The following is a 23,995-nucleotide window of genomic DNA, read 5'->3' on the forward strand; positions in this document are numbered from 1 at the left end:
TTATAGCTGTGTAATATTCCACTTTGTGGGTGGCCCAGTATCCATTGAATGAATCCCCTTTTGTTGGCTGTGTAGCTCGTAAGTATGTTGCAGCCCTTGAGGTTGTTGGTAAAAATCCCCAAAGTGACTGAATTCCTTTAACGGGATCATTGTAGCTTGCCTGTGAATGGAAATCCAGGATCCCCCGGAGTGATTCCAAGGTCACTGTGTGAAGTCACTAAAAAGGAAACAATGGCACTGAACTCCCACCAGATACTGTTGCCTGTCCGGGGTGCAGAGTTGAGGCTGTCTAGGCTGTTAAAGACTTAGTACCTCCCACTCGACACTTCCCTGGAGAGTCTTTATGCATCAGATCGTTGTGAGGGGCTAAGAGTGGGGGCTCCTGAGCCAGCCCAGTGCAAGTCCCGTCCAGGCTCAGCCGCTGGCTGGCCGGTGTGCAAACAAGCGCGTCGCCCTGTGCTTGTTCGCTCGTGTAAAACAGGAATCGTAACAGCCCTGCCCTCACTGCTGTTGGAAGAATTAGGTGTTACCACGTGTGTACCACCAGCATATACCGGGGGTCCACTAGTGGCCTCAGGACCCCTGATTACCCTTTCTGAGCTTCGGCCTCCAGCTCTGACCCCGTGTGTTGACATCTCCCACAGATTTTGGAGGCCGGAACCCTGGGTTTGAATACTGGCTCTGGCCTCAGAGGCCTTGATACCTTCTGCTTCCCTAATCGGTGCCTCAGTTTCTCCACATGTCCCACGAGGGGATTAGACCACGTTATCTCCTTCTAAGTCTTCTCTGGGGTTTGGCTGGGCACCACTGGGGGCCTCCAGGTGCTGAATTTGGGACCCCCCCAGAGTTTTGGGGTGCCCTCTTGCACCATCCTCTGGCCCACATGAGGTTGTGTTTACATGTGAGCATGCGTGGCTGTTGAACTCGGGGGCAGGAGTGGGGAGGGCGTTCAGGGTGGCCTTTTACTTTCTCCTTCTCTCTCCCGTGGGGCCCACATGGTGCCTCCGTGGCTGAGCAGGGGGTGGCAGGCATCCTGCATGGTCCCAGGGGTCCTGGTCATGTGCCCAGGCCTACCAGAGCCCCTCCTCTTCCTCCTCTGTCCCCAGAGCCCCCCAGGTTCATCAGAGAACCCAGGGACCAGATCGGTGTGTCAGGGGGCGTGGCCTCCTTTGTGTGTCAGGCCACGGGCGACCCTAAGCCACGGGTGACCTGGAACAAGAAGGGCAAGAAGGTCAATTCACAGCGCTTTGAGGTGAGTCGGGTGAAGGGAGACAGCCTGGGGCCAGTGCCCCGCCTCCGTTGGGACCATGCAGCTGAGCCCCAGAAGTCACCTTGGCAGCCAGGGCCATGCGTGCCTGGCTGGGCACCCTTTCAGGCTAGAGCCCTTCTCCCACCCTCAGCCTGCCTCGGCCTGTTCAGTGAGGGCCCTGCCAAGCTGGCTTGCTCTGCCACTGGTGCTGTGTGGCCTCAAGCAGGGCCCTGCCCTCTCTGAGTCATACCTTACACACACAGACATATGTCCACCACCACAGCACACAGAAGGGAATTCAGAACTCCATGCTTGTGCACATGATGAGGCGCACACATTTCTGCATCCAGCATGCCTTCTCATGCCTGTCACACAGACTGGCGTGTGTATGTCACGCCCCCACATACACACAATGCCCCTGTTCTTGCACATACCAGGCCCCGTTTCACTGCCCCCAGCATATCTGCAGGGGACACCCACACTTAGTACAGACAGCAGCCACGGCTCCTCCCGCGGCCACGCCTGGGCCCCTGGCCTCCCCCTGACCTCTCTCCCCTGCCCATGGCAGACGGTTGAGTTTGACCAGAGTGCGGGCGCCGTGCTGAGGATCCAGCCACTGCGGACCCCCCGGGATGAGAACGTGTACGAGTGTGTGGCCCAGAACTCCGTCGGGGAGATCACGGTCCACGCCAAGCTCACTGTCCTCCGAGGTATGGGGCCCTCCTGGGCGGCTGGGGTGGGAAGCAGGCCCTGGACTCCAGGGACTAACCCCAGAGCAGTCTGTCAAAGTCTTGCTAAGGATTTTCCCTTTGGGAGGACTTTGATCCCACTTCTCCAGCCCGTGACACCCCTGAGACCCAGAGCTTGCCAGGAGGGATTTATGGAGCTTTTGCAGGAAAGAGGGGAGGTAGGAAACCAGAGTCCTTCCCGTCTGTCAACTTGATCATGCTTTTCTGATTACAAGAGGCCAATCCAATTCAAAAGGGGTTCAAGTAAGGAACAGGATTCATTGGGCCATGTAATTAAAATTTTCTTAGAATTGGTAGCATCAGGTTCGGCTGGATCCAGGAACTCAGACGAGCATTTTCAGGGCTCGTCTTCTCTGCCTCTGGGTTTGCTTTCTCCCACGGCTAACTGTATCCTCAGTGAGATCCTCCCGTTACTCCAGGTTCCCAGGCCCCGCCCAGGGAGGGGACCTAAGGCCCAGGATTGCTGCCCATCGGCTCGGCTCAGGTCAGAGGGCCATCCCTGAGCCAGTCACTCTGGCCAGAGGAACAAATCCTCTGCTTGGCAGAACCCTCCCTGGAGTCAGGGGTGTGTCCCCCCACAGAGTGGGGGTTGTGGAGGGGCAGTTCCCCCAAAGGAGCACAGGAGGAATAGATATGGGACAGGCAGAAACAGCTGCCTACCACTTCCCCGGACGGTCACACAGATCCTTTGGGAACACTGCTTTGCTGGGCTGCTTGCTGGCCTCGTTCAGGCAGCCTTGCCACAAACCTCCAGCTAGCCGCTCGCTGCTGCCTTCTCCCATGCAGGGTGGTTTCAGCACGGGGACCTGCACTGAGTTCAGATCCTGGTGCTGTGTGACCTTGGGCAAGCGGATGAACCTCTCTGAGCTGCATTTCCTCCCCTCCAAAGTGGGATGATAATGATGCTCATCACAAGGAGTAGTTACATGGACAGCGAAGTGGGAGATCCAGGCGTTAGAGTAGCACAGCGCTCTACAGGGGAGGGACATGGGTGATTCTGTCCCTCTGGTGTTACTGTTACTGTCGTTGCTGTTACTCGGGTATTAACCAGATGGCCGCCTCCAGCCATTCTGCAGCTCGGCTGAGTGGGCTCCGCCTGTTGCCTACAGGGACCCTCTGACGTAGGGCCATCGGGTGGGAAGTGGCCGCTGTATGTGTCCCCTAGGGTGGGGTTCTTCCAGCGCCCTCCAGGGCAGGGGAGCAAGGGTCAGCTTGGAGCCCTGGGAGGGGACCTCATGCTGGCCCTGGGGGCACTTTGTCCCAGACTCCAGCGGGCACTCTGCGTGGGTCCCTCCCCTTAGAGCGCTCTGCCGTTAGCGTCTGGCCTGGGGAATGCGGTTTTGTGGGTCCTGGCACCCCTGGGGAAGGAGGGGCCGGGCGTAGCCCACGCCCCGACCCGCCTCTTCCCCCACGTATTGCGCCCTGACCTTTCCTGGGCACAGACGGACCGCCAGCCTCCATTGTGAGCGCTCGGAGTTAAAGGGACGCGCTGTGAGTCCATCAGCCGCCCAGCCCCTGCGAGTCTAGGGAGACGAATCGCTGCTCCCTGACCCCCTCCCCGGTGCCCCCCAGGCCTTCTCGGCTTCTCTCTGGGTTCAGGCTGCCGAGAAGGATGTGGTGCTCCGGGCGCCCAGCCCAGGGAGTTTGACCCGGGAGCAGCTGTCCCCTCCTCCTCCCTGGCCAGGGCCCCGAGCCCCAGGGACCCCCCGGCTGGGCTGGAAGGTCTGGGCCGCGGGCCCAGCACTCCGGGCCTCCTCCCTCCCCCGCTGTCTGATTGTGGACCCTGCTCACGCCTCCTGTGCTGCTGTTTTAATTAAACTCCGAGGAATCGGGCACAATGTGGTACGCAATGAACATTTTTGTTTAATTAGGACCTCTCGGTAATGGCGGGGGGGCTGCGTACACACAGGGAGTGCTCACACGGGGCAGTGTGCGGTGTGGGTGCGTTCACCACCAGCACATGCCTGCCTTCACATACACACGCATGCTCCCGCACACGCCCCGGCCAGCCTCGAGCACCAGGAATTGAGTCCTAGTTGTTTCGGCCTTTACCTCCAGTGATGTCATCTGTAGCCTGTCAGAACCGCTCGAGACATTGTCCAGGCCTTGGTCCCGAGAAGAACACAGAGGGCCTGACCCAGCTTGGACAGGATCCAGCCGCCCCCCTCAGACCCCTGTGGGCCCAGGCTGGTGTGGGGGGCTGCAGCTGGCCCCTGTTCGCTTCCCCCGGGCTCAACCAGGCCCAGGCACAAATCCCCACCTTGTTGAGGCCTGGCTGTATGATCTGGGGTAGGTTTGCATCCTCTGAGCCTCAGTTTCCCCCTCTGTGAAATAGTGCCCATCTCCGAGGGCATGGAAGGTACCAGCACAGGTACCAGCATAGTTGCTACCCTCTGTGCAGTGCCCCCTGGGCTGGGACCAAATCCTCATGTCCCACTGAGGACACAGGATGACGCCTGTGCCTGCCTCTCCCTTGCCATATCTTGGCCTCCTCCCTCCCCTGTACCCCCTGCCTCCTGGTGCCCCGATGCCCCTGCCATGCCCGGCACCCCTTCTGGGCATTTGTAAACAAATAATATGTATCACTTCCTTTTCACACATCCAGCAGCACGGTCTATACCAAGAGGCAGCAAGCTGTTCCTGCAAAACCAGAGAGTAAATATTTTTGACTCTGCAGGCCAGACAGGCTCTGTTGCGACTCCTCAGCTCTGCTTTCATAGCAGGAAAGCCACCACAGATGACGTGGAAACCGACAGGCATGGCCATGTGCCAATAAAACTTGATTAACAGAAACAAGCCGGGGGCCAGGTATGGCCCAGGGACTGTCATGTGCCATTCTTGGTCTGCACCATCTTTCACTTGGAACTCTGTGCGCTTGGCAGTATATCTTGGACTTTGTTCCAAGTCTGTTTGCAAGGACACTTCTCTTGCCTGTGGCACTATTGCACCTCATGGACGGTCCGGCCTGTGCATAATGAGTTCCTGTTGACAGATGTTCAGATTGGTCTCCAGCCCTTTTCTCTTGGGAGTGACCGCGCATCCCGCCTTTAGCATGTGGGCATGTGAGACGGTAGACACTGCTCTGAGGGCTCATGGGTCTCTGGTGGGTGGTATCTGATGGTCCCTTCTGCTCCATGTTGTACCAACCAGCATCCATGCCCATTTGTCTTCAGGCTCCCCAGCTCTGCGTGTGGTCGCTCGTCTGTCCCTTGCCCATCAAGGGTTGCGTGGGGGGCTGTCACAAAGCGCCACAAGCTGAGGGCTTAAGCAAGATGCCGTGTCCCAGTCCTGGTGGCTGGAAGCTCAAGGTGAAGGCGTGAGCGGGTTGGTCCCTGGAAGGCCTTCCTCCCGGGCTTGTATCATCTTCTCCCTGTGGCCTCATATGGGTTCCCTCTGTGTGTGTCTGTGTCCTAATCTCCTTATAAGGACATAGGTCGTGCTGGATTAGGGCCACTCTAATGACCTCATTTTAACTTAATTATCTCTTAAAAGACTCCATCTCCAAATAGTCACATTCTCAGGTCCTGGCGGTCAGGGCCTCCACATAGGACTTTGTGGGGGACACATTCCAGCTCGTAATGGGGCAAGGGGCTGTTTTCATTTGCTCAGAGGAGCCTGGCCCCTGGCCCCAGGGACTCCTTCTTCATCCACTATGGGTGACAGGCCACGCCAGAGCTGGGGAGGTAGGGGTCAGGAGTGCTAGAGAGAGACAGTGAAGGTTCAGGGCTCCTGAGATGCCTCCCCCTCCCCACCATTGCCTCCAGCTAAATTAGGCCAGGGAGCCCACGGGGCAGTGTACAGAGCTCGTGAATGAAGGCCACCCGGCAGTTAGCTGGCGCGCCTCATCGCCCCAGCCCAGAACCTGTCCCCGCTGGTCACTGGAACTTGAGAACCAGGGAGGGGCATTTTCTCCTTCCTGCACCCCCATCCCGACCCCCACTCTTTACTGTCAAGGAAAATTAGAATCTGACCAGCAAACAGGGAGACGCAAGCCTGGAGGAATGGCCGGCCTCTCGTGGGCTGATAGCAACCAGGACTGAGTCGCTTACTCATTTATTGAGCATCTGCTGTGAGCCAGGCCCTGCGCTGGGCAGTAAGGACATGGCAGCGACACGGATCCATCGTGATGAATGGAGAGTGACGCTCAGCCATCCTGGAGTCCAGGAGCAACTCCCTGGGCCCCCCAGCCCAGATATAAGAACTGTAATAACCCAGGCGTCCCCAAGGGGCCGATGCGCCCCACGTCGGGAGCACTGGTCTGGCCCAACGTCCTATTGTGAGCCCCTGGTGTGATGGACGGAGGAGACCGTGCCCTCCAGTCCCTCCCTGTTCTTCCCGACTCTGCCCTCAGAGGACCAGCTGCCCCCCGGCTTCCCCAACATCGACATGGGTCCCCAGCTGAAGGTGGTGGAGCGGACGCGGACGGCCACTATGCTCTGTGCTGCCAGCGGTAACCCAGACCCCGAGATCACCTGGTTCAAGGACTTCCTGCCCGTGGACCCCAGTGCCAGCAATGGGCGCATCAAGCAACTGCGATCTGGTGAGCACAGGTGGCCGGGAGGTGGTGGGAGCTGTGGGGGGCAGCAGGGGGAGGGCAGCATCGCCAGGGCCCCCACCCTAGGGACTGATGGGGCCCAGATGGGTAGGAGCAGAGGGGAGCTGCAGAAGGCAGAGATAAGAGTGTGTCTCCAGTGCTGAAGCAGTGGGCACCTAGACGGGTAAGGAAATAGGGAGCCATAGAGAGCTCCAGGGAGAGAATGTCTCCCAGACTGAACAGTAAGGACGTAACAGGGCTAAGACAGGCAGAGGGTGGTGGTGGAGGTCTGTCTGGTTTGTCTAGGCCCTGGACAGAGCACAAGGCCATGGCCACCCTTGGTCGGGCGGCTCCCCGGTCGTGTCTCAGCCCAGCATCCACGTGCCCCATCTGTGAGTCCGTCTGTCTGGGGAGCTGTGTCTGCGTTGGGTCAGTTGTCCTGCTGCTTCATGACATGTCTGCGTGTGCGTGTCTGGGCTCCCTGGGCTGGCCTGACCTGCTTCCCGCATGTGGGCGCACACAGGCAGGCCATGCCATCAGCACATGGGTTCGCCTTCCCTTCCCAGAGCGAAGCTCGTCCATGTGCATCTCAGCCACATGTGTACCTGTGTTGCATTCCCTCCCAGGTACACGTGCACAGGGCGATTCGTCCGCGTGCATACATCTCAGTGTGGTTCTCATGTGGGCAGACATGTGCAGGGATGTGCCCACGTGCACTCAGGCATGTTTAAGTCCATTGTGCACACACATTTTGGGGCACCCCGCTTTCGCCTCTCTCTCTCCCTGCCCTGGAACCACCCCTACCTGAAGGCCTCTCAGTTGTTCTTAGTACCGCCCTTCACTCACTGCCCGGCCTCATCCTCCAAGAGTCCATGTGCCCGTCACTTACTTCACCCACCCTCCCACCTGCCAAACCCTGAAAACAGGTGGACATTGCGCCCAGAATTGCCTCCCTGGTGAGACACAGCCCTTGCTCTGGGGAGGAGAGCGCGTTCTCCCTCCCCGACCTGTCTGAGGGTATTTGCAGCTCAGGGGTTCGGCTGCAGAAATGATGGCAACCTTGGGAATCTACCTGCTTCCCTACTGGCTCCCGTCAGCATAGTCCCAATATAGCAAAATGATTAAGAGCCCAGACCTCAGGGCTCAGTGCCCTCATAAAATGCCCCTGGCATGACTGGGAGGGGCCCGTGACAGAATGCCTGGCCCTCTCTAGGTGCGGGATGAGCATAAGCGGCCTTATTAATCCAAATACATCTGGTTATCATTGCAACTCCCCAACCACTGCCCGCCCTACCCCAGTGAGGATAGAGGCTTCCGCAACGCCACCCGTTAATGCTCCTGTTTTCTTTTCTTATCCCTCCGTTGTAAATGCTCAGAAACCTTTGGTAAGTCTCATTTCTTCGCCGCGTCAACAACTAACATCCCCTCTTTGTCCCCCGCCCCCGTCCCCTTCCCCCAGACTAACAGCCACTGTGACAGTAACAGCGACCCACTCCACGTGGCATGTTTACTAACGCTTCCCCCCACCCCCTCACCAGCCACCCGACCCTCCCCTGCCAGGCGCCAGGGGGCTGCGAAGAGAGGGGCGCAAAAGGAAAAGAGGAAAAAGACAAGGGGCTGGCCAGACCCCAGATTGGAGCTGAGAGAGTCAGGGATATTCTGAAGCTGGCGCAGCTTTGAATCTAAGAGCCCCCCTGCCCCGTTCTGGGCCTTGGGATTGCTGGGAAATGATGAAATTACAGAAGCTTGTGGACTGGACATGGGGTGCAGTTTCCCGCTGGGCTGGTACTGGGTACTTCTCATCCTCTTTCCCAGCATCTACCGTGAATCCCCTGAAACCAGCTGCTGGGCTAATTCTTACTAAGGTGAGAATGACTGATGCTGTGCCTTGATAGTTCCTTCTCGTCTTTGTGGGGTGAGAAGCAGAACCAGCTTTCATACCCACGTGGCACATGCTTTCCCCACTCACTCTAGTGGCCGTGGGCTACTTGGCCATCTTCGGAAGTCCCGTGCCCTGGCCTCTGGCTTCTGCCATTGTAATCCAAGTGGAGTGGCCCAGCCCAAAGCAGGGGCTGCCCTAGATTCCCGCTGACCTGGATTCTAGTTCTCCACAGTGCAAACTTAGGCAAACTCCCATTTCCCTCCATATAAAGAGGGGAGAGTTGCCTCATTGGGTTGGGGACTTTGTAAGAGAGAATACCAGGGCCCCGAAAGGTTCAGGCTAGAGGTTTACAGCCCAGAAAGCTGGAGGGCTGGATTCGAGGCCCATCCCCTGCCCCCGATTCATGGTATGCCCATCTTCTGGGGCTCAAGTTGGCCATCCGTAAAATGGGCCTGCAGAGGGGCTTTGTTTCCTCACGGCAGCTCCTTGCCTCGACCCTTGGGTCCTCTTGTCCTTGGAGGGGTTACCGACTGTTGGCAGAGAAGGGAGGGGCCCAGATCTCCCCTAGGAAGATGAGCTGAGGGTGTGGAACTCCAGCCAGGCACCTTCTCTGTCTGCTGAGTTGTCCCTGTCCCCAGGCCCAGGGAGACACAGACAGTCCTTTCCTCTTTTCCTTTGGGAAGTCAAGGAGGCTCAGGACCCCCGCCTCTGCTCTCTGTCACCTTTCACTGCGCTCCCCGGTCCCTCCTACGTGGCCTGTCTGTAACACCTTCCCTGTGCTTTATTAATGCCCAGCCCTGGGGCACTAACCCCTCTCCCCCTCTCTAACAAGATCCCCAGGAACCCCGTGGCTCCCTGCCCCTCCCAAGAAGGGGGGTTGCAGACCTCCCTCCGTCGGCCCAGAAGGAAGGCAGCCAGGCCAGGCCATAGCCCAACCTGGGGCAAAGTGACGCCCCTCAGGCCTGTCTGGAGGGGCTTCTAGACTCAGCCTCTCCTCCAGGAGATTCCGGACTCCTCCGGGAAGCCCTCCTAATTGATAAGCCCCCAGCCCCTGCTCCTTGGAGCCTTGCCATAGTCTGCCACAGCAAGGCCTTGCAGGGTGCGTAGGCCCAGGGCTGGCTCAGCCCTCCACCTGGGGCAGTGGACAGGCCCAGCTCACGCCACAGCCCCGCCTCCCTGGGGCCCCCCGGCCCCCCTGGACCGCCTCCTGACATTTCACCTGACTCTCTCTGCTTCCCTTACAGAAAGCACTCCGATCCGAGGTAAGAGGCTCTTTCCTCACCCACCCACCCACTCACACTCTCTCTCACTGCCCACCCAGCCCCCAGGCTCCACGGGGGACTGCTCCCAGGTCCCCTCCACACGTCTCTCCCTCACCACCCTGCCCAGTGTCCGTCCAGTCTCTGTGTCTGCGTCGCTGTCTGTGGCTGGGGGGCCAAGTGTGCCTCCAGGCCACTTGGCTGCAGGGGGAGGGCTGTGTCCTCTGCAGGAAGGGACAGCCCCTTCCACGCCCACTCAGAGCCCTGGGAGCCAGGTTTCTGACCACCGCTCTGTACGCAGCCCTTGTCTCTCTGCAGCTGTGGTTCTTCCCATCTGTGAAATGAGTGTGCAGGGGGACCTTCTGTTTCCACAGCTCTTTTTCATCTGGACGGTCCAGCCTGAGGAAGCAGAGATGGGCAATCTCAAAGGCCAGCCTCCCGGTGCTACCCCAGAGGACAGACTAGAATAGGCCTGGATGGTAGCCCTAGGGAAGAGTCAGTGCCCAGTCCTGGCTTGGCCACAAATTGCTGTGTGACTTACAGCAGGCGCCCTGCCCATTCTGGGCCTCCATAATAACACCTGTCTGCCTGCCCAGAGCCTTGAGGTCCCCGGAAGTAAGGAGGTGTTATATGGGGGCAGAACCCTCATACACGGCCCCCAGAGAGCCTCCCAATCTGTGGGTGTGTCCCTTCCAAAGGACAACCATAAACAAAGCAGGGAGGAGGGCTCTGCTTGGGAGCTTGGACTGGATTTTCCTATTCCTGGGGCCAGGGACTCTGATTAAAGCCTGTAATTCAAACACACTTGGAGATAGTCACTCATCTTTCATGTACTCATGGCCAGTGGCACTGGGGTCCAGGCCTGTGAGTCAAACACACTCACATGTTCACTCAGTTTCATTTCCTTAAGGAGATGAGGACTTTGAGTCAAGCCTTCATTTCAAACATACTAGTGGAAACCTAGGCCTCGTTTTTATTTATTCACGGGCACTCAAGTATTTTTTCAAGGCCCATGATTTCAAACATACTTAAGAGATGTTTGCTTGGCCTCATTGACTTGTGAAAATGAGGATTTGTCCCAGGCTTGTGATTTCAGCTATCCTTGGGGAAATCTTGGCCTCATTTTCATTCATTCACGCACACTGTAGTGTTTGATCAAGGCCTGTGTTTTCCTGTATTCTTGAGAAGGTTCGTTCATTTTTATATGTTCGTCGGAAGTGAAGTCTTTGATCTGGGCCTGTGATTTCAAACATATGGAGGGGACATCAGCCCTATTTTCATTTACTCATGGACATCAAGACCTTAGATTTGGGCCTGTGACTTTAAATATGCTTGAGAAGATTGGCATCTTCTTTAAATTTTTATTCACTCATGCATTTTATTCGCCCAACAAATTCTTTGATCCTGGCTTGTGATTTTCGAACACAGTTGGGGCATTTCAACCTCAGTTTTATTTGTGGACATCAGAGGTTTTCATTCAGACCTCTGATTTCGCTTTTAGAAAATTTCCCCATTCACCCACGAGCACCACAGACTTGGGTCTAGGACTGTAATCGCAAACACACTTGAGCAATTTGGTTCAGTTACTCATGAGCACCAGGATCCTTCGTCTAGGCCCGTGGTTTTTAAAACAGATGGGTGAATTCAGACTGACTGACTTAGATGACTTTAAATCCATAACTTTAAATTCAGACTCTCTGCCAGTTGGTTTGAGGTATGGAAGGATTTGATCCAGGGTTTTAATTTCGAGCATACGTGATGTAGATCGGGCTCAATATCCTTGACCGTAGCTGTCATGGGAGGTAACCCAGTACTGAAATTTCAGACACCCTCAAAGAAATACAACCTGTCTCTGCTTACTTACGGGCACTGTGTATGTACTGAGGTCTCAGATTCCAAACACAATTGAGGAACCCATGTTCATTTACACATGGGCACTGGTTGAAGCCAGCAGAGCAGCCACCAGCTCCCTGAATTTTAAAGTAAGAGTGGAGGTTCTGTAGGCGTGGGATTGGGGGATATGAGCTGGGGAGACCCCGGCCTAGCTAGGGCTTCTAGCTAACTCAACTTTTTTGTCTGCCTCCCCGGCCCGGCCAGAACAAGAGACAGGCCAGACAGGGCTCGGACAGCCCACCCAGCGCACCCCTGGGCCTTCCCTAACCAGCCAGGCTTTCTCCCCTCTCCCAACAGGGGCCCTGCAGATTGAAAGCAGCGAGGAGACAGACCAGGGCAAATACGAGTGTGTGGCGACCAACAGCGCCGGCGTGCGTTACTCCTCGCCTGCCAACCTCTACGTGCGAGGTAGGGGACGCCGAATCCAGGTCGAAGGCAGGGACCCGCCCCATCCCGCTCCCCTTCTCTCCTTGGGCTCACAGCCTGCGGGCTCCCCTGTCCCCTGCAGACCCAAGCAGGAGGGGGCTCCCCCCATGTTGTGGGGGGACCTCGGGTGAGGCGGCGTCCCTCTCTGGACCTCGGTTTTCCTGCCTGTAAAACGGGGGGCAGCTGGAAGTCCCCACCCCATGCCTTGTGATGGACACCCTGTGGGCTGCAGGACTTGGGAGGTAGAAGGGGATGGGGCAGGGCCGGCGGGTGTCAGTCTTGGGCCTATAGGGCCGGGGGAGCCTGTAGGCCTCTGCCCCCCCACCCTGCCCTCCGAGTCGGCTTCTGTGGTGTGTCGTGCGGTGACCCCCCTTTGCTATGTGCTCGCTCTGCTTCTCCAAACTCCGTGGCCTCATAGCCCCCCGCTTCACCCCCCCCCAGCACCCTCCATCTAGGAGTGGGGGAGGGGTCTTCCAGGCTACCCCGTGCCGGTCCCCACAGTCTCCGCTGTCCCCGAGCCTGGAGCTCTGTGTTGTCCTGCCAACCCTCAGGAAGAGATTAATTTAGGCCAAAACCACTCATGGGGCCACACCAGGCGTGGCACGCCAGCCAGGCTTAGCACCGGCCCCGGCTCCCGCCCGGTCATCCCCAGAAGCACCGCGTCCTCGCCCCAGAGCCCCCGCCGCACCCGAGGAAGGCCCGGGAAACCCCAGCACCAGCCGCCTTCTGGGTCTCGTGTCCCCTGAGAGGCACCAGGGGCTCCCCCTGCCTCCAGAGGCCCCCGTGGAGCCCCACTTAGCCCTGTACTGGTTCTCTTAGGTCCTCTCACAAGTTTTAATCCGGCGGCTCCGCCATCATTCGCTGTCCTCCATTCCTGCCTCCCGATGGCTGTTTCTGGTCAGATTCATGGTTGAAACAGCATCTGCCTGCCGGGAAATAGGGCCCCAGTCAAACCCCGGGGCTGCCCTGTTGACTCTGTATACCTGTGGGCATCACGCCCTTCTCCAGGCCTCAGTTTCTCTCGTTCAACGCACCGAGCCCCTGCCATCTTCCCCCACGCACAGACCCTAAGCCTGGCCCCCTCCAGGCACCAGCCCCTTGGGAGCAGGTCCCTGGTTTTACACCTTGATTCTGAGGAAGGGGCTGCACGGGGGGGAGGGTTGGGGATGCGGGTGCGTGGGCGGGCAGGGGGCACACATCCGATCCGCTGCCGCGGCACCTCTGGTGAGTTATAGTGCTTCTGTGACTCCAGCTGACTGGCCTTCGTCTAAGTCGCTCATTTCTCTGCAAACACCTGGGGTGGGGGTCTGTACGTCTGGCAGTGCTCTGGGAGAGTATGGACAGCAGGCGTGCAGCAGGGCGGGGGGTGGGCCCTCGAGCAAGGGCGCAGCCAGGGAGGGGGTCCTCTGTGTCCTCCCCAGTTCCCCACCCGGGGTGGGGTCCCTGGCACAAGCCTCCTTTCGTTTGGGGGGTCCAGCCTCCCAATCTTTGTCTGGGTCTCAGGTGCTCCAAAATTGAATTTAAAAAAAGGATCGTGGAAGGCAAATGTAGATCTTATATGTCCAGGAAAGAGCGGAGGGTAAAAACAAAATACTGTCATTGCTGTTCTTTTATTTTTTAATTTTAATTTTTTTTTTGGTTTAAAGAAAAAAAAAAAAACAACGACAAACTATTGCAGCTTTTAGCCTTGGGAAGTCCTCTTTTTACTCTCTGTATCTCCCCTATTTTTTCTCTTCTCCTCATGTCATTGTGTTCTGCATCCAACCCCCTTTACATCCCTCAGAGCTTCGAGAAGGTTGGTGTGTTTTTTTCTTTTTTACTTTCTTTACCCACATTTTTACATTCTGAAATTGACATGCACACGAAACGCGCACACACGTACACACAGACGCACGCAGACACACATACGGAAAAAAAAAATAGAAAAACGAACCGAATACGTATATACGTACACACACATGACGGAATACAAATAATAAGCACAAAGTGAACAAAGCAAGACAAAAAAAAAAAACCAAGCGAGAGCAAAAACCCAGAAAGACACGAAAACCTCAGCCGTGCCCAGCCCGGCCCAGGGCCGGCCGCACACATGCGATGCTTGCATTGTGGTCGCCTCTATGCATCCGTTGGTAATGTTGTTGCTAAGTTTTATGCACTCCTCGTCGTCATGGTAACTTGGGCCTGATGCATGCTGGGAGAATGTAACAATTTCTCTGCATGCCACTCTTGTCGGTTTGGTTTGGTGAATTCCCAACGCCTTCTGTGGGAGTGTTTCTCGTCTTCTGTTCTGTTTTTCTACTTTGGTTTTCTTTGTTTACCTTTCTTTTCTTCCTTTTATTTAAGTAGTAGTAGTATTTTGTTTTGTTTCATTTTGGGGGGGGGGAATCGATCAGTTCGTTTTTATTTTCCCCCTCCCATCCCCTCCACCCAGCCCCCTTCTCCCCCAAAGCATTTTTGTCTTTGGTTCTGTCTCGTGTTTCCGTGCTCTGTGGGTTTGGTTTCTTGGGCTGAGCTGTTCTGTGGTTGTTCTCCAAACGCATTGTGGTTTAAAAGCCAGTGTTCCTGTCCCAACTACCATCCAGGAGGGTGGAAAGGGTCCCACAGCTGGGATGCTAGGGCAGAAAGTGACCGCCCAGGCTCATGGGTACAAGGGAGTAGCATAGACAGACGGTAGGCGGTCAGAGCCTGGGGGGGTTCTGTGGAGAGAGCAGCCCAATTTGGCTGACCTCACCGACCAGCCCCCTTTGACCCAGAGCTGGTGCCCCAGCTCCACCGGACCACCGTGTTAGCAGGGGGCTTCAACAGTCACATTCCCATCCTGCCTCAGCACGAAACCACCTCTCACACTCCCAAAGGACCCTCCAAAACAGGCATTTGAAGCACACAGTTGAACAGGCAACTGGCATTTTGAGTTCTTGTTCAATGTAGCAACATGTCTACATGTGGGAAGTGGCCACCTTAAAAACGGACCATCCTCCAAAAATGAAGCATGCTTGGTGCATAGATATTGCTCAGAATGGCAGCTGATGTGATGGCTGGCCGGGCACAAATATGGAACCACCCATTAGAAAATGTAGTATGACTTTCAAAGAAATAGCCAGTAAACCTGCCCTTTAGTGCTATACCTCCGCCTCTCAGGTGAGGTTGGCTGCTTCTCCCACTCCTTCCTTCATAGGCTCCAGTCGCACTCATAGGGGTCTTTTGTCCAGCAACACAGCACGGTCACTTTCTGAGAACCTGAGCATCAGAGCTGTGGAATTCTGGAGAAAACCCAGGGGAACTTTGGACGCAGCCTCTCCCCATCTCTCTCTGCCTCCCCAACTCTCCCTCTGCCCCCCACCTCAGCTCTTTCTCTCTGTGTCTCTCTCACTCTTGCAGACTTTCAGAGATGCACGTTCCCATCTTCTGCTCCCTCTCTGAGGAAAGGCAAGCCCTTGAGATCCACACTCCAATCGCAAATAAAACCAGCCCCCAAAGAGATACCCATTTGGATTTCTAGCCCCCAGCTTGCTACCTAGCGTAGTGGTTGAGAGCGGAGGCCGGCCTGTTTGGGGTCACCTCTGTTCCCTCTTGACTCTCATTTGTCTTTCTAAACTCCCAATTATTACTACTTCCAGGGCCAAGTTGGCAGGGAGACTTCAGGTGCAGTAAGAGGGGATGTATTTCTCCTGTCTCCTTTTTAACCCAGTGTGAGAGCCTCATTGGAACTAAGGGGTGGCTGAGGGTCTCTGAAGACCACTTGGACTTTGGGGGCAGTGTGTCCTAGTGGTGAGAGCATAAACTCTGGGCTCAGTCAGACCTGGCTTTAAACCCTGCCTCTGTGCCTCCATGAATGTGACCTTGGGTTGGTCACTTGATTGCTTGGAGTCTCCTTTCCTCATCTGAACAATAAGCATCATCGATCATCAGTCTAACTATTGTAGCTCACAAGGTAGTTGGGAAGATTCCATTGGGCTGATTAATACTTAAGTGCCCTGTGTAGGGCATGGCACATAAGAGACCATTAGTGGGATTGTTTTAGAACAGAGAAGTAAAGAATTGAAGCAAATGATCTGGGCCAGTCATTCCCCTTCTTTGGGAACCTCGGTTTCCCTGTTATGTACTTTACAGATCTACTGTTTGAATAGCTGGCTTTATGGGGAACTGCTTTGAAAAGACTCGGAGGGCAGAAGCTAATTCATTTGCTCAGATCTCATTTTCGCTACTGCTCTTCTGAACCCATCCCATTATCTCATTTTCTCCTGGCTCCAAGCCCCGTTCCCAGGAGGTCAGTGGCCTCCCCAGAGCCACAGATCTCATCTCACCCCCTGGTGCTCCCCCAGGAAGTCCCATGGCCCCAGAGTCAGAAGGGAGCAAAAAAAAAAAAAAAAGGCCCAACTTGGGTGTTCAGCAACCTTTGCAGAGAAGCACCAGCCTATCAGAAGTGGGCCACCTGGCATGTTCTGCTGAACACCCCAAGTGTTTACATGATTACCGGAACAGCCAGTCCCAGGAGTCAGTTGGGGGGATTCCCCACCCTCAGCCTAACTTTGATTCACAATCACCAGCTTCTGCTGTCCCTGGGTGGTTCAGGGGGTAGAATATTCAGGCTTTCCCTTTTTCTCCTGGAATTTAACTCTGAGACCCAAAGGGCCAAAGTCACAGCCAGGCCCGTTTTTTAATGCAGCTGACAGTTCTACTCCCAGAATTCCCCTGGGGAAGGTGCGGCTCAGGCTTTTGACAAGGTGGGAAGATGATCAGATTACATTCTCCCTGGCAATTCATTTCCTTCCTTGTCTCTTTAAAATTGTAAGCCTTGAAGGTGTCGATTAGCGGCTAAAGACAGTGTCCTTACCACCTGGTCTAGCAACATAGCATTATTGAACCACGATGCACAGGACCCAGTTAAATGGTGTGCCGCCCACCTGTATCATGGGAATGTGCAGGGAAAAGTCAGGGCAGGCCGGAGGCATGGGAAGAACTTAAGCACCCTCAAGGGAGTTAGGATATCTTGAGGATTTTTGAGGAAGCCAGGTGGGGCTGGGATAATTTAACTCCAGGTCTTGAATGCTGAGCTCAGTGTCTGGGACTGGCCTGACTCCAGTGGGAGTTCTAGATTGCCCCAACTTCCAGGTGTTCTTCGGAATCCTTTGTGAGCCTTCTCTGGGCCTTTTCAGATCAATCACAGCATGGAACTCCATGGGACAAATCGTTTTTAAAATTGGATTTCTGGCACGCGAGCCATATAATGGGTGGACATGACCTGTAGGTGTCCCCCTTTCCTCCTGGCCTCCCCAAACAGGGGTAGATAAAGATAGCGGTCCTGGAACTCCCCTGGCAGCCTGTATCTTCCACTGGGGTTTTGTTGGGGAGCTCTCCAGATTCCGATGACCACAGCTGGCCACATCTGCCCCCCCAGGCCCCTGATTTGACCCTGGGGGTAGGTGAAAACAGATCAAGACCCAGCCTTTCTCCTCATCCCACCCTCATCCCAAGGGGAGAGGGGGTTCCCGGGGTGGGGGGGCAAGCTTTCCCTCTGGGCCCAGCGGGTGGCAGGGAGGGGGGCATTCTGCAGGAACACTGTGCTCTAGACACCTCTCGCCTGCTGCCTGCCTCACACCCTTTGCATTGCTGTTTCCTCTGTTTTGTGGGGTGCAGGGAATATTAGATTACACCTTGTCATTTGGAAAGCCCCACGTCTCTGGTGGCCGCAGTGAGGGGGACAAATGGGAGAGGGTCAGTCGATTGGCAAGATGTCATCCATTTTCTGCTAGAACCAGAAAGAAAAAATAAGTAGTGGGGAGAGAGAGAGAGAGAGGACACCAAAGAGGGAAAGAATAAAGAAATAGCCACGGCACAATAAAACATCCAGCTCAAAATGCCAACTGCCTGTCAAGGCGGCTGGTTAACCCGTGGGCCTGGGGTCCAGCCAGGTCCCTCCAGGCCTTGCACGCTGTTCCCATGGCAGAGGGAACTGGAGGTGGGACGGGGAGGGCACAATGGTGGAGATCAGGTTAGGGGACCGAAGATGCACATGGCGGGCCACAGGGTGGTACCCACCCTCCCCGGGCCACCGGCTGGGGTGCAGTGGACCAGCTGAGAAATAGGCTTTGGAATTAGGCCTTGGCCCCCATCCTGTCCCCCGGACAGGTGTAATCTAAGCTTCAGTAAACCTGTGGAGGCTTGGCATCTCTCCTGCACCTTCCCTGCCCGCATCCTCGTTTTGGAGTCCGGGGGAGCACCCCGGCAGCACCCTCCCCGCACCCTGGAGCTGCAGCTTGCTGGGTCATTGAGATGTCTGACACTGTCCAGTTCCCCACCTCAGTGCTTCAACCAGATCACCTCACTTTTCAGTTCCCCCACCCCTCTCCCCTACCCCTTTTCCCGTGAACCCTCCCCCCTTTTTGGTTTTTGAGTTTCTGCCTCTTCCTGCCTGGGGGAGGGGTCGTTTCCTGGTTGCTTTGACGGTTTTTGAGTTGTTTTTTTCCATGTGAATCGGGGTTTGAAGCGACCCACCCACCCCCAACCCACCCCCCCCCCGCCCCACCGCCCACCCTCCTGACCCCCTCACCCACGCGGGTCCCCCCGCTGGGACCCCCCGGCTACTCGGTGGCGAGAAGAGCTGGAAACGAGAGCCAGCTGGAGCCTGCTGAGGACCAAGGCTGGTGTGGTCCCCTTATAACCCGCCTGGACCCTCCATTCAGGTCGGTAATTGGGGGCGGGGGTCCCGCGGGGCCACTCTGTCCCGTGGGCTCCGTGCCCACCTTACTTTCTAACCCGCACCTCAAGCTTGCAGCCGGGGGTGGAAAGATGACGTGGGGCGGGGGGGGTGTCACCACCAAACTGGGCAGAACACAGCGTCGGCTGCCCGCCCTCGCTGGCTGGGGGGACGCAAGAGGCCTCATGAGACCCCCAGGCGGTTCTGAGCCACCTAGTGCCAGCAGGCTTGAGCCTCCCCGGACTCTTGGCAAACCGGCCCCCACCCTGCAGCACACCCTTAGAGCTGAAGGAGGAGGGTGAGAAAGCAGGTGGGCGGTGTGTCTCAGGTGCCCGCCTTAATGGCACAAGGGCAGATCCAGTTCACTGATGGCTGCCGTCAGATGCTGGGGGTCGTGGGCACTAAAACCACTCCTGTAGATCAGTGCCCTCCCACATCCAACTGGCTTTCAAGTGCCAACCCTGTACAGCACGTGCTTGACGTACTCGAGATGTATCGCCTCGTCTCTTCCGAGCCCAGTTAGAGGCACCTTTTAAATGATGACAGTCCCAGTAGGAGATAGGTTAGGGTAAGGGGGGATGGCTGAGCTTGCCCAGGGTTAAGTCCAGCCCACATTTCAACCTTTAAATCCCCAAACTAGCTCTTGCTCCCTTTGATGTTTCAATAACCCCTGTCGATATGACCCTGTCGCTGACGGCTTCTGGACATCTGTGATGACGGCCGCTGGATATGGTCAGCTGGTGGTTTACCGGGCATTATTAATTTGACACGTGATGGGTACTTCTGCCCTCTTTGGTGTCCCCAGAGGTTAAGAGAAAGTTTGTAAGAGCTAGACGCCAGGCTAGAACTCTTGTTGCTTATTCCCGTGGTTAGAGAAGGCTCGCTTTATCATGGGAACGTGCAGGGACCCGGCACCCGGCTTTGAGCGCTGGCCTCACGCCTTGTGTGGGCCTTCCAGCCAGTCCCGCTGCCTCTCTGAGCCTCCCCTCCCTCAGCCACAAAGTGGGCCTGAGGAATCATTTACCCGTCAAAGTTGGGAGGGACAGAGCGAGACGAGGATCCCATAGACATTTGTCCTGTTTCCTTTCATTTTTTGCTAGACTTTAAGCCATCCCCAAACTCCCTCACGGTAGAGAACGTAGTTGATCTCTCCAGCGCCCCGGAAAGCCAGAGGGAAACGTTGCTGGCCTCGTGCCCAGGCTGAGCATCTGCTTCGTGCCTGGCACCGCCCCAGCTTGACAGCCTTCTCAGCGTGCCATGAATTGCCTCCATTTCACAGATGGGGGAAATTGAGGCCTCAGGAGGGTGAGGGACCTTCCCAAGGGCACAGGGCTCCTGCGGTTACATCAGCTCCCCCACCTCTGCCTGGAGAGGTTTGCTGAGATTCTGAGGCCTCCCGGAGGCTGCCTGGCTTTGTGATAGAGCGTCTGGACCTCTGTTCAGCCCTGAGCGAGGGGCAGGGTGTCCCTGGGAAGTGGGCCGAGAGGGGCTTCAGGGGGCCTGGGTTGGTTTGCTCTGAAGCTTCTTTCTCCCCGCGAAGCTCGCCTCTGTGGCCACCTTGAACCCTCTGCCAAGGCTCTTGGGTGCTGGGTGGGGAGGCCAGACCCTGTGTTCTGCCGGGGGGAGGGGGGCGTCTCCCTGGGGAAGCCACAGCCCTTCTCCTTTCAGACCCCGATTTTCAGCCCCACACCCATTCCATGTTCTGTTTGGTTTTGTTTTTCTTCTCGTGTTTTGTTTGAGAGGGGTTTTCTGTTTGGTTGGGGTGGTTTTTTTTTTTTGGATTTTTTTTATTTTTCCGCTTTGTTTTTTCATTCGTTTCTCCTGGTTTTGTTTGGATGTCGATGCCGTTTTCTGTCCTTGATTAATTAGCTCCCCCACGCTCATCCCCCATCGTGTTCCGTTTCCATGACAACGCAGCGTCGGGCATCCCACTCCTGCCTCGCTGTGGATGCCGGCGGCCGGCCTGGACCGCGTCCGCTGGCTGGCCGGACCCCATTCTCCCCACGACTGCCCCCACCCTCCACCCGGCCCCGCCGGAGAGCCGCGCCTCAGCCCCAGTCTGTCTGCATGGCCCCTCCGTCTTCCCCCTGCCCCCCGACCCCTCCCTTCACAGCGGCCCTTCCACCTCCTCCATCCTGTCTCTACATGTGACTCTGGACTTTTTCTGGGGCTTCCTTTTCCGAAGGACTGCCGGCCTTCCGGCCCTCCCCCTGCGCCCACGGAGCACCCCTCTCTGTTCACCTGCAGCCGGGATTCAGGGAGCAGGGGGTGGGGTGTCCCGGTTCGTAACCCAGGCCGGAAGAGAGGGAACCAGGCTGCCCCCCTTTACCCTCTGGAGCCCCCTCATTTGTAGGGCCGGCCAGACCCCCTCCAGCCACCCCCTTTGCGGCACAGCTGCACCTAAACACCATGGGAAAATTGAGAGGCAGGTCAGGTTGCTGACAGTCACGTCGTGGCCCTATTTAGCCTTGTTGAGCCCCCAGATCTGTCAAATGCATAGTTTGAGACAAGATTCCCTGATCCACTCAAAGCTGGGGACCTGCCTATGTGGCTTCTGGAAGCCTCAAGATCTTGGCCAGGGACAACCTCTTTCTGGCCGGAAGGCCTTGCCAGGCAGACCCAGGCTGCTCCCGCTCCAGGTGCCCAAATCTGTTGGGAAGGCAACGCCTTTGCGAAGTTCAGGGGCCCGTCAGTGTCCACCCCTCCCACCCACCCCCCGCCCCCAAACCCATCCAGCTTCTGAAAATGGAGCCCCCGAAATGCATCCTGCTGCCTTCATGGTTCTGCGAGATCGGGACAGAAGGCTGCATCCGCTTCCCCGCTAATGAAATGCACAGAACATGTCCCTGTTTCCTCAGCGTTCAAGTTCATTCCCTCGTTTTATTATTATTATTATTATTGTTATTATTATTATTAATATCCTATTATTCTGCCAGGGCTGTGATGTGACAATGTGACATGTCACATTGGGTCACATCCGCTAGAATTAATACGCAGCATTGAAGTGGGCACCCTCCCCCTCCTCTTTCTCTCTCTCTGCCCCTCCCCCTCGCTGCCCCCCTCTTCCTGGTCTCTCTCTCTCTCTCTCTCCCCATCTGTCTCTCCTCTCTGGCACCCACACGAGGGTGCACCGAAGGCCCCCGACATCCGGCCTCTCTCTCTGTCCCTCTTCGGCCTCTGTCGCATTCTCTCTCTCTCTCTCTCTCTCTCTCTCTCTCTCTCTCTCTCAGCCAACCTATTTTGCATGCTGTTTGTGATTCTGAGAGCTGCATCTATCAATGGAAACTTGTCAGATCCGACAGAAGCTTTTAGAAGGGTTTCTATACCCAAAAACCACAAAAATTTCATTAGAGTTTCTCATCTTTTCCTGGAGGGGCCCCCCGGGATGTGGGCGGGGTCCCTGAGGGTAGGGGACCGAGATCAGGTCCCCGCCTGTTTCCAGCTATTCCCAGGCCCTGCTCCCCACCCAACCTCCCCAGAGCCCCCAGCACTTGCGCCAGGATCTTCCCAAGCTCCCCGCTTGGGAGAGTGGGTGGAGGCGCTGTCCCCCAAAGCCACGTCTGTCCTCAAAGATGAGAAACAGCTGATAAATTTTTGTGTTCGTAACTGTGCTGTGACCAGCCACTCTGGTCTCTGAAACCCTGTTGCTATGAAATAATGCTTCATGTCTTTTTTATTATATATCAATATATCTCTCTATCTATATATTGTTTGTGAAGTACCTTCCTTTGAAGTTTTGATTTCTTTGTGTTGAAATTTGTTTTTCTTTAATTTTTTTTTTTTTCTTTTCATTTGGAAGAAAAAAAATTTTCAGCTGGGGGGAAAGAAACAGCCCTGTTTATATTTAAATTGTTTTCCACTTTTTTTTTTCCTTTTTTTCTTTCTTTCCTTCTCTCTTTCTTTCTTCCTGCTTTCCTTTCTTTTTTTCTCCACATTCTGTCTCCCACCCCACCCTCCAACCCTGCGCATCTCCTGTCTGCCCGCCACCGCCCACCCACCGCCCCCAGTCCGCCGTGTGGCTCCTAGATTCTCCATCTTGCCCATGAGCCACGAGATCATGCCAGGTGGCAACGTGAACATCACCTGCGTGGCTGTGGGCTCACCCATGCCCTACGTCAAGTGGATGCAGGGGGCCGAGGACCTGACACCTGAAGATGACATGCCCGTGGGTCGGAATGTGCTAGAACTCACGGACGTCAAGGATTCCGCCAACTACACGTGTGTGGCCATGTCCAGCCTGGGCGTCATCGAGGCCGTGGCCCAGATCACAGTGAAATGTAAGCAGGGCCCACAGGGCGGGGGAAAGCAGGTCATTCCCCAGCTCTAGGCAACGGGTGGCACGGATAGGCAGAAGACTTCTGAGATAACCGTTCTGGTTTCGGTCATTTGTGGCTATGAAGGGGACGGTGTGATTCTGGGCCTGGCCCTGTGGAGCGAGGCATGGTCTCACTCTTCTGAGCTCATAGTCCAAAGTGGGAGACACCCACGTAGCCAGGCAGCTGTGGCACAAGCCGGTTAGGACTGAGACAGGAGCCACGTAGCACCATTCAGACCCACAGAGTAAAGATCTCACCTCCCAGGAAAGCTGGGAGAGAGGAAGACTTAGAAGTTGAACGGGAATCAGCCAAAGATTGGCAGGGGGTGGGTGCTGAGCAGGAACAGGGGCTACAGATTCTCCTGATGTCTCCAATTTGTGGTGAGATTCGGAGGAAAGTGCCCCCAAATATTTTTCTAGCTTTACAACAGGGGCCAGCAAAGTACAGGCCACAGGCTGAATCTGGCCCTCCACTTGTTTTTATAAATAAAGTTATATTGGCACATGGCCGGCCATGCCCGTTCCTTCATGCCTTGTCTGTGGCAGAGCTGAAGGGTCTCCACGAAGACTGTCTGGGCTGCAAAGCTGAGAACAGCTCCTGCAGGGCCCTGTGTGGTCCATTTGCCAAGCCCCGCCCCAGGGGCAGGACCGCAGGATGTGTCCGTGTCCGTTGGGTTGCTGAGGGATTGGATTCTTCTGGTGCATGCTTCCTAGGGCCTGTGTGGTATGAGATCTTGGCACAAGTGGGAGAGAAAGCCGTAATTATCCAGGTGCTAGGGGTGCAGCTGTAAACAAAACTCTGGTCCCTGCTGGTGGTGAAAACATAAACCTCAGAGATACCCTCAGGGGGGCTTTAGACCTGAGCAGGAGTGGCTCTGGCCAGGGTGGTGTGGGGGGCTCTAAGGAATGAGAAGCAGCCGGCCACACGCTGTCGAGGGGTGGAGCATTCCAGGTACAGGGAACAGCAGGTGGGAAGCGGGAATAGACACAA

General features: G+C 56.0%; 1 protein-coding gene across 14 annotated transcripts in view; it reads left to right on the forward strand.

The window, feature by feature from the left end:
- Positions 1–23,995, forward strand: part of PTPRS (protein tyrosine phosphatase receptor type S) — a 90,480-nt gene that overhangs the window by 40,175 nt on the left and 26,310 nt on the right. For all 14 annotated transcript variants that reach the window (XM_057489785.1, XM_057489791.1, XM_057489789.1 and 11 more), the window contains exons 3-7: positions 1,107–1,252; positions 1,818–1,959; positions 6,350–6,538; positions 11,864–11,974; positions 22,697–22,966. In XM_057489785.1, coding sequence (XP_057345768.1) covers positions 1,107–1,252; positions 1,818–1,959; positions 6,350–6,538; positions 11,864–11,974; positions 22,697–22,966 — 858 coding nt within the window. The remainder of the gene's footprint in view (positions 1–1,106; positions 1,253–1,817; positions 1,960–6,349; positions 6,539–11,863; positions 11,975–22,696; positions 22,967–23,995) is intronic.

This window comes from Manis pentadactyla, chromosome 12, assembly GCF_030020395.1.
Source record: "Manis pentadactyla isolate mManPen7 chromosome 12, mManPen7.hap1, whole genome shotgun sequence".
Classification (NCBI taxonomy): domain Eukaryota; kingdom Metazoa; phylum Chordata; class Mammalia; order Pholidota; family Manidae; genus Manis; species Manis pentadactyla.